Genomic DNA, 20,720 nt, shown 5'->3' with positions numbered 1-20,720 from the left:
CAGATCATCATACAATTCAAGAATTAGGATTTTAAATATCCATATGTCTTCTATTCCTTCGTTTATTAATCAAATATCATCGATAATGCTTTAATGATTGTATGATTCTGATTACTTTAGGGCTTTCATTCTCCTCTAATTATTACTTTTAGGTAATAAATTCATCTTAATTTGTTACCAATTTCAACCTACAGTTGTCATTACTGGGACCATAATATGGAACAAATAAAATTAAAGTTTCATGGAAGTTGTACAACAATCAAAGGATAGTAAATTGTTATTTGCATTTGCATCAACATGGGCTGGGCTAACTCATTTACACTTTACACACAGAATGATAAGATGTTCATGAAATATAAATCAAATATTGTATTTTCAAATGTAGTTTAATTTTTATTAAAAAACAAATCATTCCTCAAAACCATTATACTTAAATCATATCATTATCAAATTGTATCATTATATCACAGTCCAGTGATTTTATATGATCATATGCATATAAATATGTTCAATTAAGATACCAAATATCTTACCACACCACCATACATAAAATCAAGTCTTAACATTTCATCTAATTATTTCATCTATTTCAAATGTCAAGTTCTACCTTACTTATAACATGAAGTCCCCAATGTGAAAGTATCAATACAGCAGTCTGTAGATAATATGATTCATAAAGGCATCATGCAGACAGAACTCAATGGTAGCATTAATGCAATTAACCAATAGAACAGCATATGTTGTACCCCGGAAAAAGGAAACCTGGATTCCCCATTATCACTTCAACAAAGGCAAATGATTCACATTATTTCACTTGCATTATTTAAACTGAGTGTTTCTTCATTTTCAAGCATAAGAAATGTTTGCACATGGATCAGTAGGAAAACTTGCACAGAAAAACTGACGAAGATTGGTTAAGGATACATTTCCTAAAAAGGATGACTCAATAGCATTTTTTTTGCATTCTTTTGTAATTTTCTTCCACCAATCTCAGCACAAATCTGTTCTTCTGACATGCCTCAGTATTTATTGTCTGTTATCCATCATGCATTCTTTCATTTTCACTATTAGTGATTTAAATTTACCATCAAAGTGTATTTAATGATTAACATATCTGTCTCTGAAAACAGGTTTCCTTTTCTAGCACGAAATGTTGGAGGCCATCTCTAGCCGGAAGAACTCTTTGTGATAAGTGTTCCAATATCTCTGAGCAGTCGAAAATTGTCTGAGTACAAATGATTAAAACTGTCAAAGAAAGCACTTTGAACTAATGGTCCAATATATTACTTTATTCTTACCTTACACTATTTCTTCTTTAAGCGCATAGGGACATGCTATGCTATGTGTGATGCGCTATACAAGAATTGAGCATTATTATTATTATTATTATTAAAGCAAAAAACTATGCACTTTACTACCATATCATAGTTCTGTCCATCCATTTATGAAATCAATGAATGTAATAAGAAATAAAATCACAGATGTGATCTGAACACATTGGTTAGAGCTATTCCTAGGTGGTACACCTAGAAGCCTCTATGTTGAATATCATAGATGCTAAAACTATATTTTTAATTACATGTACCGGTACCCTCTCCTTTCAAATACGATACATCTATCAATGCCATTCCCCACACTGCTTCAAATTTAAGCAGGGTAATAAAATTGAGAAATATAATTACATACAAGTGGTTACTGCCAAAAAACTGAATTAAGGTTAAGCAAATATCGAATAAGATCTTGAACATATGGACATTATAAAAGATCTCAAAGAACTGGTTAGACAAGTTTGCAAAGTCTTGACAGATTTATTATCTTGAGTGTTGGGGTCAACTAAGTTGTGGCATTTTGCTCGCAAAATGAGACAGAGATTATTGTGGATTGCTTGCCTCAAGTTTGCCAAAGCATAATATTCTTTGATCAGATGTCATGCCTTTAGTATGTATATCATCATGAACACTTAACAAGTCTAATTTATTTGTTCTTGCAACACATCAAAGGATTGGACATAGAGGGGGCTCTCCCATATATCAAAGCTGACAAAATTCATAACATACAATGACAGAGAGAAAGTCTCTCATTTGTGTACCCTTGTTAAAATCATATTAGCATTTCAGATATACAAATACACCATGAGCATCAATCAAAGAAAGGGGGACAACAGCCAGTCATATCATTACAGCACAGCTTTTCAACTTGTGCTGATCAATTAATTCTACGTTGCAAGAATGGAAAGTAATCCCAAATCAGGAAACACCATTATTCAGTTTAGTAGTCCATATCAAAGAGCATCATTAAGTTAACAAACGATGTATTTTTCTACACCAGCTTTTAACTTTCAACCATGTCATATGCAAAGTAACCCATACAAACCTTAAATATATAAATACAGTATATACAACCCTTTGTGCAAATCATCAAATTTAATTTCATCAATACCTTCAACTTCAATATATCTACATAATGCATCATAATTGCAGAATCTTAATGAGTTGAAAATTTGAGAATACATGGTCATCTAGATTACAAACTTAATCATAAAAAAGTACCCTATTGCAATAAGACTTTGAAATGACTGGAAGTTAAAGTACATTACTATTATATGACCTACAAAACTGATATGGGGGCCCAATTCATAAGACAAACAACTATTGCTAACTTTGCAATTATGGTAATTTGCATGGAATGGTTTATTGTGATTGGTTGATGATGAGCACGATTGCCATTATTATTACCATTTAAAGGCAAAGTGACTTTTATGCAAAGGAAGAGTAACTTTTATGCAACAATATCAAAAGAAAACAAACTTTTATGCAACAAGGAACAGATCAATTTATCAAATACTATTCAATACAAGTTAATGAATATATTACTTGCATTATTAAGCATGGAAAGTATTAATCAAAATACCTGCTTATCTCACATAAAAATACATACTTTGGATATCATTTCAAGAAGGGAAAGACAGAATGACCAGAACGAATGGGAGACATGAAGTACTAAGGTGCCTTTGTGAAAGTTAAACATGCAGTTTTATTGCATGGGAGACCTTGGAAATTGAACAAAATTCATTATTGATGAGATTACAGATGAGATTATTACAGATTAGATTAATTGGATTAATCACAGTTTTTTGTGACACAAGGTCCAGGTCATCCCTGTATGAAACCCGTGGAAAACAGTTCAAATGGCACACTGAAACAAGTTATATTTCTTGTAAAAGAAGAAAATGTATAACTGGAAACTACAAAAAATGCCACTGAAATACCATGACTTGCCCATCATACTGTATGTTTGAAGCACATAGTGTTCTGAGGAATAAACTTTGACCAGGAATACAGGGAAATATAAAAATACTTAATCGGATATTTTTCTCGCTTCCAAGCTTATGCAGGGTTAGTAAGCAGATTAATTTGATATACATGTATATCAAATTGATTATTATTATATCAATAATTATCAGTAATTATCTGGAAATGCCTTTGTATGAAAGAAGTGGTTTTTAAAATATAATTTGTCAACCTCTTTTCAAACAATTAAATGCTTAGAACAAAACACTTAAAACAAATAAATAATTAACATTAACAAAGGAGCACTTGAAGGTACTAGCACATGTACATGCAGATGTGCATGATATTTCAGGTATGAGTAATATGTTTCGTCTACTAATCCAACTGTTGTTTTCCTAAAGATATTCATTACCAAAAGGGGGGGGGGGGACAACATCTTAATAACAACAAGTTTGATATAAAAATACATTTTGAATTTGCGTAACATCTGAGTGTTTATTACAAATGATTCTGTGTACAATAATATGCTGGTGAGGAGCGAAACCTTGTACATGTATTCATTGAAATTTTTTGTCTTTTGGGTGATTTTTGTCTTTCTCTATTTCTCTACTTTACCTCTGAATACTTTTCTTCCCTTCCCCCTCTCTCTCTTTCCCTATCTCTCCCTCTCTCCCAATTTTTTCTACCTCCCTCACTCTCTAACTCTCTCTCTCTCTATCAGTCTACCTCTCTATCTCTATCAACCAATCTTCCTCTCTATCTCTATCTCTTGCTCTCTATCCCACTCTCTTTTTCTTTCTTGCTCTACCTCAATCGTATCTATTCCTCCCCTGATTTCTCTCTAAGAGCAGCCGCCGCCAAGAGTCTGATGACCGATGTAATCTTGGTTAGCTGGTCATCAGTCAGCGTCACATTGACCGCAAGACGTACACTAGAAGAACAAATTGATCATAAATAAAATAATAACAATAGTATGATATCGACTGGCCTTGAGGGGAACATCGCACATATTGCCTGCAACATAATCGTATTGGCTCAAGTCTTTAGACGAGGGCAATATTGTTCTTTTAGAAATCAGTAGATATTGAAATTATTACCTAAAGCTGTGTAATTGGGGTTAATATTTGAAACAATTTACATGAGTGCCTGCTTGTCACTACCAGGCACAATGCTACACCCAAATTAGCGGCCTTGTGATCTTTTACGAGCAACCATCATTGGGGTGATTCCATGCTAGAAAAATTAGTCAATTTCAAAACATTTTTCAACCAGCTGTCCAAACAAACAAGAAATCGAATTTGTTTTGTGGTAATAATAGAGTATTACTGGGTAGTCATGTGAAAAAATGACAACCAACAAAAATTATGTTGTCTATTGGTGAATTAGAAGTGAAATCGTTGCATGTCGTACAGGACGATATAGACAAATGTGAGGTTCACAAACTAGCCTTAAATTAACCTTTTTTCTGTACCAGCCACAAATTGAATGCTATGAATATCACTGCACAATATCAATTGTATATCCCTTTAAATCTTGTGCATTGCAATATTGCGATATGGTTATTTCCACAAAAACATACTCCTGTGTGAATGATTGTGCAGTATAGAGCCCATTGCTGCCTGTACATTAATACTCATTACACCATATGAATGAAGCTTCATACATTTTTAAAGCTTGTGGATTTGCGATAAGGTTGTGTCAACAAATAAAAGAGGGATGAGTCTTGTCTGAAAGCATGATAACATCTAAAGTTTTACCAAATAATTTTCTTTAAAGTGAAAATTATAGTTCTGGAAAGTTTCATTTCAGCACATGAAATGACTTTTCTCCCTTTATTTCAAATTCAAGAGGAGTCCTGACCATTGCAATTAGCTTTTACGTATTTCAAAGGTAAAGTGAACCCCTAAAAGTTCATTTGAATAGATACACAAAACTGCATATCACTGAAAATTTTATAATCAAGTCTCAAGTGAGGTAGTTATTACACTTTAATGATAATAATAATCTGTCAATTTCGCCCTTCAGAGTGTTCAGTTTAAAGTTGTACTTACTTTCACAAAATGTTTAAATGCACAGCCAAAATGATATGCACAGCCAAAATGATGTGCAAACAGAGATACCTGATGATGTTAGACACTAATTATTTGTATTTTATTACACAAAACGTTGCCCCCCAAAATAAAAATGGGACTAGACTTACCTCGGTGGTGGTAAGAAAGCTTCTTCCTCCTCTAGATATCTTGCTACAGTAAGAACTACACCTTCATCTAGCGCCTGCAAGGGTGTCAAATTGAAAGGACAATTATCACTAATCACATAATAATGTTCAATCAAGAAAAGAGAAAATTTTTATACAAAGGAAGCTTCCTTTCTTTTTTAATTTTGATGTACAGCCAACAAACAATATATAAACCCTCAGAGTCCTAGTAACATAAGAGGAGGTATTGTCTTTTTATTTTATCTCACCGTTTTATTCTATTTCTTAGCGCAAATGGACTAAATTGATATTCACTATAAAAGAATGGTTCATTATTATTATTATTACTGGTTGCTGCTATTGAGGATATACTGAACAGATGGGACAATATCCCATACATGCCCCCCCCCCAAAAAGGATCCTAGACTACTGACTTAACAATTGCGCCCCCCCCCCTGAATTTGATTACGTCCATATACATATCATAATCATTCATGTATATTACATTACTGTTTAAAATTGTGAGATTTATGGCAAGCAGTTCATATGTCATATACATGTATGTTCAATTTTTCTATAGTCTTACCTTGACTACAATCTTTTCTAGGAAAGCTTGATCTTTCTGCCAATTTCCACTGGTCTCTTCCAACCTGAGATGTTTGATGGGTGAGATAGAGTCACCATCCAACCGATAACCAGGCATTCTATTAGAAACAGATACATGTATATTAGAGATTATTAAATGTTATAATAACAATAGTAATAACACTCTTTTGCCTTCTGCCAATCTCTGCTGGTCTCTTCCAACCTGAGATGTTTGATGGGTGAGATAGAGTCACCATCCAACCAATAGCCAGGCATTCTAATAGAAACAGATATATTAGAAATTATTTCATAAGAACAATAATAACGATAATGATCACAATCTTTACCATTCTCCCAATCTCTACCAGTCTCTTCTAACCTGAGATTCTTGATGGGCGAAATGGAATCACCATCCAACCGATGACCAGGCATTGTAACAGAAACAGATATATCACAGGTTATTGGATATATAATAATAACAGTAATAACACTTTCTATTTCTGCCAATCTCCCTTGGTCCTGAGACAGTGAGATGGGATCACAACATATTCAATCACATTCTATTGGTTATACGCAAGATGTATGCATTGGCATTAACATTACAAATTTAATCCTGTGTATTATTTGTTTTATAAAATGGAAAATTTATATGATTTCGCAGTGGAAATTTGTAACAACCCCTCCATATTTAATGTCCACAAAGATTTAGAGGTCACATCTTCTTTTTATTATAGTAATCATAATGATAGCTGGATTTATTTAGCATTATATCCTACATAGAGTAAATCCTGTATAGTGATTGGTTCAAGTAGCATCATGTGACCTAATATATTTCAACTATGATGTTGCGTGACGTCAGACCTCGATATATTTTTGGATATATCGAGGTCTGACGTCATTATTTCGCAAAACTGGATATCGAGCTTAACTCTCGGGCGCACCGGCCAGCGCGCTCTCTCTCCCGGGCAAGTCCAGCGATGCGTCGGCGCAGGCACTAACCTGCTTTCCGCTGAGCACGGTGGCTCGGAGAAAAGTAGGTAATTCAACTCAAGTAACCGGACTTTGCAAGCTCAACACATAGATTTTGGTTGTAAATTATCAAAAGTAGGATATAAAACAAATATACCAGGCGTTTCATTCGAAAGCATAGTGGGAATTATTAATCCTCGGTTGGACTGGCAAAACTACTATATTTCCCTCAGGGCTTCGCCCCTCGGGAAAAATAGTAATTGCCAGACCAACCTCGGATAAATAATTCCACTATACTTTCTCAAAGCCTGATATATTTATTTACTATTTATATATAGGACATCACAAGCATGCAGCCAAAAATAAAATATATATATAAATATATATATGTATGTTATTTTCTTTCTTTTGGTGGTGCTCTTGCAGGTTTACGTCTTTGTTATTTCCTCCTGAGATTTTTTTTTACCAAGCTGAAATTACTATTTCCGTTTCATAATCTTTCCTCTAATTTCATCATTTTGATTATTCTGTATGTTTTGTGAGAGTTTGTGGAACTGATTTGCAATGATTTTTTAAGATTCGATTGGATTTATATTTGAACAAAATAATTTGGAAATTTGAAAATGGCTCTACGGTATGTATTGTGTGTACTTAACATTCAAGCCCTTCTACATCTTCACGCAGGGGTTCTATGGAATCCATTCATTTTAGACATTTACAAAAGGGCTGATATTTAAAAACTAAAATTCTACTTAATAATGATACTTCTACAATGCAACTAACATCATATACACCACTTTTATCGTACCAATTTTTTAATCTAACGGTCGTCATCGAGCTCGGTGAATCACTCAGGAAATAGAATGTCAAGACGAAAGCGAAGGGCATATAAGAAGGCAAAGAAAGCAAACAATATCACATTGAACGGAAAGAAGAAATGTAGTTGAAATATAAAAATATTTCTAGAGAAGTGATTTACTCATGAATTTGCCCAATGTAATACCTTAAAATATACTTGCTTTCATAGTTTGGCCCACTTCTGGGAAACTATTCCTAGGGCTGAGAGAGATCTGTGCTTAGAACCAAATGTCAATATAATACTTATTGCTCTTCAAGAGCTCTTATGTAACTCCACTATTCGAAAAGGCATTTTAAACATTGTAATTTCTTTTTCGTAACCCATCAAACATTATCAAAATTATGCATATCAGTGATCTGCCTTTTTTCCCTGCCTCTGCTCCCATTTTATCTCTCACTCTCTCTATCTTCTTACTTTGCTTTCACCATTTTCCTCTTTCACTCTCACCCGGCTTTACTTTTCCCTTTCTTTCCTTTTATTTCTATTTTCTTTTGTCCTTTCTTTATTTTCCCCTCTTTCTTTCTTTCTTTCATTTCTTTCATTTCTTTCTTTCTATCTTTTTTCCTTTCTTTTTTTCTTGATAAACCTGTAGGCCTGCATTTGCGAATTGTGTCTTCATATGTCTTTATGATCTGTTTGATATTAAATCCCCAGGCATTAGCTGGTGTTATTTCCTTTTAAGTCTTTTTTTTCTTTCTTTCATGCTGATATTGTATTTTGAATATTGTATGATGACTATTTTCAATGTACTGACATTTATTATTGTAATGAGTGTAATTGTGTTCCTGGAGATGAAATGTAATAAAATTAAATATGTTAGAACTAGGGGAAACCATCGACTTGTGATTCGCCCATCAACACCACTATCAACACCAAACTTGAAAATCACTCAATGACCAATAAAACTCACCCTGAAAGTTGTACATGAACAAATTCGCTGTTTGCCCTCAGCTTGTTGAATATATCTGTTTCTTTCTGTGTGATATCTACTGCCGTGCTGGCTGCTGTGGCAAGCATGGGAGGAAGGGAGGCTGAAAAACAGTATCCAAGACCGGACAGACGCTGGAGGAGAAATATGAGAAAGGTTATCCTTAGTTTTGTTAATTCTGGAGTCTGTTAGACAGGCTCAAAAATACATGAATAAATGGCAATACAAGTGAATTTGCCTTAGTTGAATACTATGAGAACACAGAAATTTGTTCAACTTAGGAGAAATTTAACTGAGAAGAGCTATAATTCACATGGATTGCATAATCCAGTATCACAATCATCACATTCTTCTGAAAATTTGGTTTAACTTATACCTCGGTCACATTTGCTCTACGGCGGCCGTACGGCGAGTTGAAAACAGCCATTTACAACATTTTTTGTATCAGCTACATATAGCGGTTTGAATAAAAATGAATAAAATGGCTGTTTTCTTTGACTCGCATACGGCCGCTGTAGAGCAAATGTGACCGAGGTATTAGTCTTAGCAATTATTTGACTAATGCTGACCACAAATAGATCAGCAAATTTCTCATATTCATAGTTTATTGTAGTGGCTACGTACCTGATGATCTACTACATATCTAGTACCAAGGCAGAATCCTCCCATGGTGCCTAAAGCTGCTTCCATTGAAACAGATATAAGATCAATGTCTGTTATCTGTAATGACAAAGACACAAAGATAAATAATTGCGAGGCATACATAAGAGTCAGATCAACACATCAAATCATACATGTACATATATAATCAATTAATTCTATTCTTATTTAATCCTCATCATGTCCCTACATTTACATCCATGTTGGCTACTTGATATAACAAAGTATGTGAAATATTCACCTCTGTTTTCGTCCTCCTTGCTATTGTTGTAGTTCGGAAGGGATCAAGAACAGACAAATCACTATTCAATTTTAGGTGATGTGTTGCGTTTTGGATCAAATGCAAACATTACAAAGCACCATTGAAGATAATTAGTAACTTTGTCCAGGATTCAACAGTTATTAAAGTCAACATTACAGCTACTGTTATAATCATGTTTGCAAACTTTTGGCTCAGAACTGCATGGGCCTTACAAACCAGATATTCATAAATACATTCATGATAGACTTCAAACCTCCAACCCATAAAAGATTCTTCCAGTAGGTATTACTTCTATCTGTTTAAGGTGGACTATGCAAAGTCACACACTTTCAGTGTCCAGTGGGTGCTTTCAACCATGGTGTATGGTGAAACTCATCTACTTTTAACTTGATAGGTTATCATTTCAAATTTGTCTCAAATTCTAGATATTGTTGATTACTTTTATTCTATCAGAAACATTTTTTATATTTCTAACTTTGATATTAGAAAAGGCTTATCTATTTCACATGAAATACAAATAGCAGTTCCATAGTACTCACATCAACACCAGCATGCTCCGTGACACCCCTCCCTGTTTTTCCAAGTACGAAGAATGACATGGATTCATCCATGAAGATACGCACCTTGTACTTGTACTTCAATTCAATCTAAAGATATATCAAATGACAAATAAAAAGAAAGAGATATTCAAATGATGTTAAAATGCAGTACAGTATTGTAATTGTTCCACGTCCTTGAAGCACTCAGCCAGAGCTGCATGAAGGGGGGGGGGGAGAGTAAAGAGTGGTTGAAATCATTCCAAGAACAATAAAGTAGCGAACGGAGATGTTATAAACAGATTTTACATTTTAGCATTTTTTATACCATACCTAAAAGAAGCATCCTGAAAAACACTAACACCTCAAATTTAGTAGGAATTGGTTCGTAGGGGCCCTAGATATGACCACATGAATACCTAATGTATTATTGGCCTGGTTCGAAATGTTACAAGACAGTTTCTTCTACAATTCACACAATGACAAGAAATAATCTTTGTTTTCAACCTACCAATTTCTCCACATCGACAATGGTTCCATGATTCACGTATAGTCCTTCTACTATAATGAATTTCCTCATCACTTTAGCCTTCTTAGGATTCTGAAGAAGAAAAAAAAAATGAAAAAAAAATTATCATTCAAACTTGAGTATGGAAGTATTTTATGCATTTTATATGCTTGTTACGCACTTGGAATTATCCATTATAAATCTATCCATCTACAAGTAGTTCATATAAAAAATAGGTCCCCATGCATTTTCTGAGTACATTCAAATAGCCAAAATATTTACTTTTGACTTCATATGAATCACTATGCAGAACATTTACCCACTTTGAGTTAGAAGTTTTATCAACCTTGCAGCTATATGTCATTGGGGATTTCAAGTTTGATGATGCCATTACAAGCACAACTCAGATTGCCTTCTTGCCCTAACACCTAACGTTAGTTGACAAAAATTATCCAAATAACATTAATGATAGCTCAATACCTAGCTAGCGTGATGTGTCCCACGACCAGCTTCATTTTACTCTTGTTGCTTTGCTGATGTAAAATAAACCAAACACCAAAACCAAAAGATTAAAACTTGAAATCAGCCAATGTGAAAGTCTTACTGTAGCTATATCAACTTACCTTTTTGTCTTCTACAGCTTGCTCTTTCAGGAGTCTTTCTAGGTCTTCCATGTCGTTATGCTTGAAGAATTTGAGCTTGCTTCGAGAGGCTAACAGACCCATCTGAACGGCAAAACAAACCCCTTCATCACTGACAAGGGATCAAAACAGAAAAGAAAATAGTTTGTTTGATACAATTTCATCGGTCCAGAACCAGGTTCATAACACACAATTTTATAGTTCTGGATCTGAAGTAATAAAATACAGAAATCTGTCTCATTGTGATTCTGAAAGGCTGTTAAGAATACATTTAAACACTGGTATTTGCTGTAAAACAATGGAAAACCATCATTATGATTAACCGTATCAACCTCACTTGATTCTTCTGCAGGTCACATGCACTGCACACAGATAAACATGCATGGGACCAAGTCCAAATTGTCAGCAGTTGCAGGAATTATTTGTGACGATATACATCATACGATATATGCGATTTACTTTATATGATTTTTATCTTAAAGGAAAAGTAAGCAGGTGGCATTTCAAGAAGAGTTTTCTCAGTGATTTTTACCAGCTAATATGCTTTCAGCAAACCAGACATGCAGATTTCAGTAGCTGGTAACATGTGTCAGTGAAACTCACAGACAGAACTCTTCATGAAATGTTCCCCTGGTAATGGGTTGAAAACTCACCAGAAGACCAGATCACCCTTCTTGGCGTAGGCTGGGATAGCACTGGCAATCGTTGAGAATCCATAGGAATACAAGATGGCTTCCTCCACGCCCATGTGTTGAGCCATCTTCTCCTCAAAGTTTAGATGTACATCTGTTATACAAAATTATGTACAGGAACAAGGTTTGTATATTTCCCATTTGTAAGCAACCTGAGCGAAACAATTATGTGATTTTGTCTGCTATGTTGTATCTATTTACCGTTTTAATTTTATTTGTGGGGAAAATGGTTTCAAGTTTCTTGTTGTTATACAATTTTATTTTAAAAAACCTTGTTTTGCATTTCAGCATTTTTGAAACGATTCTCAGAGGACCTTGGCAAAAAACATGATCTACATCCAAATTTAGTTGGAATGATGTGATACCAACCTATTCTAATTTCCACTGTTTCCAAAAGGGCCTTCTAGGTATTCATTTGGCCATATACATGTACCAATTCAATTCAATTTATTTAGCAAAATATCACGATCAAGAAGTTACATAGTAAAAATTTTATAGATAAATATAAATGAGCCAGGACCTCTTAAAAGCAGCCTGTGCTTGTGTTTGAGGCCCTAAAGGTACAATTATGAAATATACAAGAAAATACCCAGAAAAAATTAATGTTAAATTAACTTTATTTCAAAAAGCATCAGCATCGGGCCACCATAAACCAATTCATTTAAATTTACTGCATTCAGATTTTTCATCACGCTTTACCAAAATATGGTCATGAAACTGTTGAAATACATAAAAAAAATTACAATCATGACATCACACTTTGGTACACTATAGACTCACCCATGGTCCCGAAAAATCCTCTAGGCCCGCAAGTACCCACTCCGTACTTTCTCATTGTCTCTATTGCTGCATCCTACATGTAAGAAAAAAATTATGAAGAATACAGAACTTTTGTTTGCTAGACAATGTTAATAGTATATTGCTTATATTTCTTTATAGAGGGTTTATGGAACCTTCTCTTCCCTAATGTGTAAGTCCTATTAATGGGATCTATTTATTCATTATTCAATCAGTGTAAAGTTAATCATTTGGATAATAACAAATGTATCTTGTCAAGTAAAGTTGAAAATGTTGTTTCTATCGGAAAACATTTTTGATATTTTTCAATATTGATGGTATTGCTGATTTACATTCTCAAGGCCAAAATAATATTAAAAACCTCAATGATTTAATTTTTAATCGCCAAACTCACAAAAATATATGAAGTCACCATTGATATCATCATCCACATAACAATGATGTTTGATAGTTAGTTAACCTAGATTGATCAAGTTTGATTCTAGTTTGTTCAAGTTCTTCGCAAACTTTACCTCTGTTTCTTTTCTTCCAAGCATTCCTAAAAAGTTGAAAGTCCCAACATTAATGCCTTCCTTGCCATCCACTATAAGCTTGTTGTTGCCTTGTCTTTGTTTAAAAAAAGAATGAAAAGAAATGATAAACAAAGGAACATGTAAATCCTGTCACAAAAACCTGGGTTCTAGCTACGACCAATTCAGTGCCAAGTAAAATATGAAGAGACAAAGCTGTGAAGCAGAGTGAGCAGACATTTTGCAACAAAAATAATTTTAAGATCAATGGTACAGTGTAAGTGTCTTTGGCAAAATAATGCATGCAGAATTTGCATTGTGCAAAAACTATGAATTTGCTACCTTGAAATAAGACAGAATTGGTAATTTTATCTCTTTTTATGGAAAATTTGTGATGAGCAGTGCATTCAATTTCAGCCCAACAGCCTGACAGTTATTTGCCTTGCTGGGCGGCTCCGCCCAGAATTGCCTGACGTGGCTAGAACCATGGTAACAAAATCTCCTTCATGAAAAAAAAACATATCAAAAGTTTGAATAGGTGTTTAGTGGATGACTGTGTCTCACTCAGCTTGACCTTGCTCCACAAATGTAAATTCAAATGTCAATCATTAAAATCATCTTCTTAAAAAGAGAAGAAAATAATTCTGGTCAAAAGGGTAAATTTAATACATGAAGGGGAACGCTAATGATTAAAACAAACATACATTTGAATACAACAATACCGTACTTACATACCAGGATTTCAATTTCATGTATGTAATCAGAGAAATCAAAGTGTAAAATATGTTTCAACATACCGGTACATTAAAAAATCTAGATATACATGAACACTAACCAATATTACTGTATGTCTGGTTTTTTTTTTATACATGTACAGTATACTGCTTGTTAAAAATCAATTTGCACAAATACTTACTTTGTAATTACTTTATAGTGAAGGGCTGGATGGTTTTTGTCTACAGGTGGGACCAAGGGTTCGGGCTGCCACTCCTGGATAAGCTGTTCTTTTTCCTGGGAATGAAAGCAGCAGAAAATATGATTATTTTAGTGAGGATATCTTCTGAAATCTTTCCTAGTTTTCAAACCATTCCACCATTTTATAAATATCATGGGGGCCAGGATAATCATGAGTCTAACCTTAGTTAAGTTACCTGATTAATATTATCATCATCTTTTTTTTAAGAATGGAACAAGCCTCATAATAACCTGGATTTTGTCTTACAAAGAGATGCGATTCGGGTGCACCATCTTTCGATTGGAGCAGACAGGCCAAAATTTGCAATGCCTCATGGGAAAAAGACGACAATTGTGGTGTGCACGCTAGCAGTTATGCATGATGCATGCATGCGATTATTCAGTGCTGGCTGACGTGGCTCGACCGGCTGGCATATGCTGTTTACTAGGGTCCAGGATGTAGGAGAGAAATTTGCCTGCATATTTCTTTGCGAAACTTAGGCCATTTTTGGTTCATTCTTGCTATATGGTTATCATTTTTGAAGCATCACAGTCACATTGCAGTAGACTACATGTAGAACTGTGCGCTATGTGTGCCTGTATGGAAAGCCGACCCCGAAGTTAGAAATTTGGCATGTTCGCTGCAACTGATAGATGGCGGATCATATTGTGAATCCACCAAATTGATTGGATCAATCTCAGCAATATCATTTCATACAGGAAATGGAGACATCTTCTCTTGTGAAAAAGAGAGTGAGCATATCAATTGCATGCATGACTTTACACCATACACTTTTTAAAGACATAGACTGTTCTGAAGATGTTGGGATCGCTGGCTTTCCATAGTTAAGTTCAATCAGATCAATCTCAACTGTATGGAAATCCATCCATACCATAATTTCTTCTACAGGAAATTTGCACAATCTCCATAGTAAACAAAGAGAATCACACTGAATCTTTATTAAAGAGAACGATGAATGTATGAATATACATCTTATCTCGAAAATATATTAAACAAATATGCATTTTAGATGTTGACGTTGCTGGCCGTCCATAGTTGTGGTTGATCAGATCAATCGCAACTCTTTGTTAGACAGTTTCCAGGTCAATTTATTTCTTATTTTGTTACAAATACTTACTGCTTCTGTTAGTTTGACAGTTGATTCAATTGAGTAGCTCTTTGAGAAGATCAGACGAATGATAAAGACAACAAGAATCACCTCAAACGCCAAGTGATAGAGTGGAGCCTGTGAATTGAGAAACAGAGATATTATGCCTTTTAAAGTTTTTTACATCAAACTAAATATCAATTCAATATTTATTATAAGAAAGGATTGGGGAAAACTTATTTTGCTTCTTATTGTATTTTTCAATAATAATTTTACATGTCAATTAGGCTAATGTGCTATTTGAATACAGCATGTCCAAGAAAAGATTTCCCTCTGATATTAAACCTGTTGAATATGTTAAAAATCAAGTATTAACTATTATTCACAATTTTGCACTCAAAAGTAGAAAAATCCATTCAATTTTGTGACCTTCATGAAAATTAAATTGGCCTTGCTTCATTCAGTAGACTTTGAATACGATTTTCGCATTTTATAAAGTACATATACATGTAACAATTTACAATTTTTCAAGGAATACACTGTAGGTCCAATAAAATTTTGGAAGAGTTCCATATGCACCCCCACCAAAAAATAACGAAAGATTGTTGAGACTTCCAGTTCGTTCATTTCAGATTTTTCTATCATTTTTTTAACTCTTGCTTACCTTAGTTGGGACTCGAACTCACCTTGTTTTATCTGCAGTCAAGACCTCTTCCCGCAAGGCTAGCAAGATTTAAAAGCGCTGATACTGGAAGGGGTATTTTATTTTAACGTTCAGCTGATAGTTCGACTAGTCTAGAATCTCAGACCCTTAACTGACTAAATAAACCGATGTCTGTGGACAATTATACGCACTTGATCCTGCTCGAAATTTGACGGAATAAAGCCATATGTTGGTATGTAAATTTCCACTCCCCCAACATGTTCTAGACTAGGCAGGGCTAGATATATTATTCTGAACCTTCTCCATGACATGTTTTTATTTTCAATTTAAGTTGGGTGCAAATGGAATTCTTGCCAAAATTTTCAACGACAATAATCATAATTTCACATTAACATAATCATTATGAGACATTTCTTGAAAAAGACTGAATCGGATCGACTTGGTCTCAGCCTCAGCCTCAGCCTCAGGATATATTTTTAGTAGCCATCGTCATTCACCACAAGATGGCGCTCTCACGCTCGTACTATATTTTGTACGTAGAGTGTGCGGAGGTTTTTGCTGCAGCCACGGAGCTTCTCTGCTATCGGTGTTTCAACATGTGCGGATTGATACCATTCTCATTTAAAAGTGATTGGGTCGTTTTCCAAAATCTCCGCATATCATTAACCTAAACTATTTTCTCTTTCGTACGATATGCAGTTTTCCATATTCACATTGATCTAACCCCTCGCGAGCGACTCAACCTGACAAGGTATGTCAAAATTTCTTCACTTTTCACACTAAGTTTGTGTAATTTGTACACTTATCCATATCTGGCAACATTTGGCAATTAAAAGACTGTATTAGCAGTAGAGGCGCACGACCAATATTGGAGACTATCTCCAATGTGGGAGATTATCTCCAATATCAGAGACTTTTGTAAAGAATTTTGGTATCCAATTTTAGAGACAGTCGCCAGTTTTGGAGCCCAATTTCCTTTGTTTACATTTGCTGCAAAAGGATTACCTTGGCGGCAAATAAAAATGTGATAAGCAGATTCCTCATAAAAAATTACCCCTTTTCACCGTCTACTGTAAAAATTCACCGTCTACTTTTGTTTTGATAAGGATTTTTGTTTTCAATCACACACAAAACAAATGGGCTTCTGACCTCAGTGAGACAAAATTTTGGGTGGAAAAAATCATGCTTTTGTTGGTGTTGTTTCTTTTGTCCTTTTGCAAAGCAAGTCTCCAATGTGGGAGATTGTCTCCCCTATTGGAAGAGTCTCCCATATTGGCCGTGCGCCTCTACTGATTAGAAATAATTCAGAAATGTTTTTTGGTTTTTTGAAACCAAAATCAATCGTACTCACCAATGCTCACTGATTGCTCGTTCTGCATGAAAAAGGGCTTGCATCTACAAGATTATGAAAATTTCGCGCCCCGTCGGAGCCCGCGAACAAATTTCGCGTTGGCTGCCGTGTTGCTCGCTAGGAATAGGATGACGTAATGTTATTGAGTCGCGTAGGTTCATAAATTTCTGCCACTCCGAGAATTGAAAAACTCCAGTCAAGGTAGGCAGGTTTAAAATTTACTTTTATCCATAACTAGCATTCTGTGTTATAAAAATGTTGTTTTTATGTAAATTAGGTGTGTTTGAACATATTCTGAATGATAATTTATTAAATATTACAACTTTTTACAAGTTCTAATTTGAACATTATTTTCAATGATTTACTAGCAAAAAGTAGCAATTTGTTGCAACAATAAGTCGCACTCGCACTCTGTTAATTGGACATGCTGTATGTACATATATCAAGGAAACGTGTTATTACGGTGGTAATGATAATGGACACCAAAAAAGAGAAATACGAGACTGCAACGTCACGTTGACAACTGATAAAAGGAAATAATGAAAAAACAAAAAAATACACATGTGGGACTAACCGAACCTCACCCATCAATACTCCAGTAGCACATCGATCTATCCGACCGGCTATAGACCTATAAGGGAAAACATTTTACCTGTTTGAAGGCTTCGACAAGCTCGGCAAAATTCCATGGCTCCACACCGAATTTCATAATTGTATCAGCCATTTTTAATTGAGAATACAAGAGTCAAGACTATAAGTAGTAACAATTTCGCCTTTTTTTGGCTTTGGCTCGCCTAGCTTCGTTTGTTGATTTCGTAATGTGAGAACGCCCTCTTGAGTGCAGTGCAGTGCGTTCGGCTCTCTTCTTAAGGGCCCGTTTCTCAACACATGGACAAGTTAGTCATATCTTTATCCACCAACCACGGAGTTAGTTCCAATCTTTCTAAACCTGTTTCTCGAAAGGCTTCCTAACTAGAATACCTTGATATCGATACTATCGGTAAAAAGAGCAGACGAGACGTAGCCTTAGTCACAACAGAGCATAATTTTCCAAAAGAATAATTATGACAAAATTGCAAATATTATGATGAATTGGGAAATAAATCTTTTCAAAATAATAGCACAGGTGAATTATGCATCATACATACTTAGACCATGAAGACTGGAGCATTCAATTGCAGAGAAAATTAAATTATGAATACTTAATTTCATGACTAAAAAATCACTTGTGGACGTTGAGATGGGTACCCCCGGGATACCCAATTTTAATAGTTTACGAAAGTAAACCATAACGGTTTTCTCTGTAAAATGATGATAATTATACGGACTTTTACGATTCCAAACGTCATCAAAATATAGTTTAACGAAATATTTTTAATCATTGATACCGAAAGATACGATATTGGACAAATCATATGCATAAATTAGAGATAGAATTTATCCAACTGTTTATAGGGGTCTGAAAACAGCAAATACGAGTTCAGTTATGGATGGCCTGACGTGGTAGAATCTTTATCGATTAAATCATTTAACTATTTCAAAATGAATGGTTCTGTGGCGTTTACCAACAGTTTTTATAGTTTCTTTGTATTACAATTATCATTGAATGCATTAACCCACTTGTTTCGTGATGTAATTTCAACCTCTATGATTGATTACGTAAGATTATAATTTTAAAATATCTAGGCACTTTCGCATGTCATAGTCTACCCACGTGATGCCACTACGTCATTAAGAAAGAAGTTATGACAGGTTCGGAGGTGTCATAAATATTTAGTGAGGTTGTTGTACCCGATCTTGGTAAAGAGGGCTTCGTGAAACGGTTAGCGGACAAGTAGCTCACTATCTCCGATTTAGTCAAGAAGTTAGACTTATGACGGTGTTGAGAAACGGGCCCCTTACAGTCCACCGTCTGGTGTATTGTCGTACTGGTTGGCAAGTTCGATCGAAGAATTTTGTATTGCCCCTCCAACCCCCGCCCTCCTCCCCTAAGATACTAGTACTAGCCTCATAATCTAGGTGGGACGATATCCCCCCTCCCCCATCAGCCAAAGGCCAATTTAATCGAACCCCCTGCCGGCAGACAGAGTATTCTAGTGGATCTCAAATAGGAAATTGGGGAGTACCGTATAGGCCTATTATTAATTTGATTTTTCCCCCGTTTTTTTTTTCTTCATTTTATAACTGAAATTGTCTTGCTGCATACTGCACTGGTATAGGACAGCAAAAAAAAGGAAATGCCCCACTATGTAGTCCCTCTGCGGGTATACTGTTTTAGCCTAACTCTATTGTTGCCGTTTTATTAAAGATGGATTTAATCAAATGCCTTGAGTAGATCAATACTATCCCCTGTCGCTTATTCTTTACTTCTGCACCCCCCCCCCCCCACCCCGCGCCACAGTCATGTTGCAAGATCCACACTCTTTAAAATTACGATTGACAACAACGGAGATTTCAATCTGTCAATTATGATTTTAATGGCCGACTGTCATTCTTCTAGAACTGCATTGCATTTACCAGCGGATCCCCATGGCAAATTGCCATTTGGTCTAACCACCCACCTTGCCTATCAGGCGCCCAGGGGGCCTTATTCCACATGTGGTATACCATTCGGTCTCGTTATTCAGCCCAATTCCAGTTTTGTCTATAGATTTCCAGTATCGTTACGTTATGCCCATGTTGGCATAACACCACTTTGTACAGATATAAAAAAATATGCGTTTGGTCCTCGGAGAACTAATTAATAAATAAGAGCCCCTGAAACTCTCGGGGGGGGGGCTCTAGTCCCCCTGGATAAGTCCCCCGGCCTATGCTTTAAGTTTAGAGGAATGGTTCATTAAAATCATATTAGTTACTGATAATCACAATAATTCAGATAGTCAAAATTCTCTGTTTTTCTCGCTCGCTGCGCTCACTTGTGAAATCAATATTGTAAACAGTGATTTTCGAATCAAACATGTGGACCTGCATGGGTGCAAAATAGGGTCATATTTAGCAGTAGTTACCATCCTCAATTATCAGTACCTCTATTTTGTATGGCACTGATTCCCCAATCTTTGATCTATTTTTGCCAAAGTCATAATTGAGGTGGTTTTTTTTTTTCAACTTCGGAATTTGGATGTGAATTTTACCAATGAAATATGTTGCATTTAAAATGGTTTGTTTACGTTATTAAATGCAAATGAAATTAAATTCCTAAGACACTGTT

The 20,720-nt window shown here is 35.1% G+C and overlaps 1 protein-coding gene across 2 annotated transcripts; it reads right to left on the bottom strand.

Moving 5' to 3' along the window:
• Positions 1–367: 367 nt before the first annotated feature.
• On the bottom strand, positions 368–18,353 carry LOC129271079 (serine palmitoyltransferase 1-like). Of its 2 annotated transcripts, XR_010295010.1 has the most exons (15): positions 18,165–18,353; positions 15,528–15,635; positions 14,351–14,445; positions 13,438–13,531; positions 12,908–12,980; positions 12,089–12,221; positions 11,418–11,547; positions 10,798–10,887; positions 10,290–10,397; positions 9,453–9,548; positions 8,811–8,962; positions 6,074–6,191; positions 5,491–5,564; positions 1,397–4,221; positions 368–1,260 (listed from the first exon to the last, which is right to left on the bottom strand). XR_010295010.1 is itself a non-coding variant. In XM_054908435.2 (14 exons), the coding sequence occupies exons 1-14, from the start codon at positions 18,234–18,236 to the stop codon at positions 4,110–4,112; spliced, it is 1,455 nt and encodes a 484-aa protein (XP_054764410.2). In that variant the 5' UTR covers positions 18,237–18,349; the 3' UTR covers positions 368–4,109. The 2 variants fall into 2 exon arrangements, 1 of the variants encoding a protein (XP_054764410.2); XM_054908435.2 differs by having other exon boundaries at positions 368–4,221; positions 18,165–18,349.
• Between the last annotated feature and the right edge of the window lie 2,367 nt (positions 18,354–20,720).

Source organism: Lytechinus pictus, chromosome 11 (genome assembly GCF_037042905.1).
Source record: "Lytechinus pictus isolate F3 Inbred chromosome 11, Lp3.0, whole genome shotgun sequence".
NCBI classification, from domain to species: domain Eukaryota; kingdom Metazoa; phylum Echinodermata; class Echinoidea; order Temnopleuroida; family Toxopneustidae; genus Lytechinus; species Lytechinus pictus.
The sequence above is the reverse complement of the archived record's forward strand: the minus strand, read 5'-3'. Positions and strand labels throughout refer to the sequence as shown.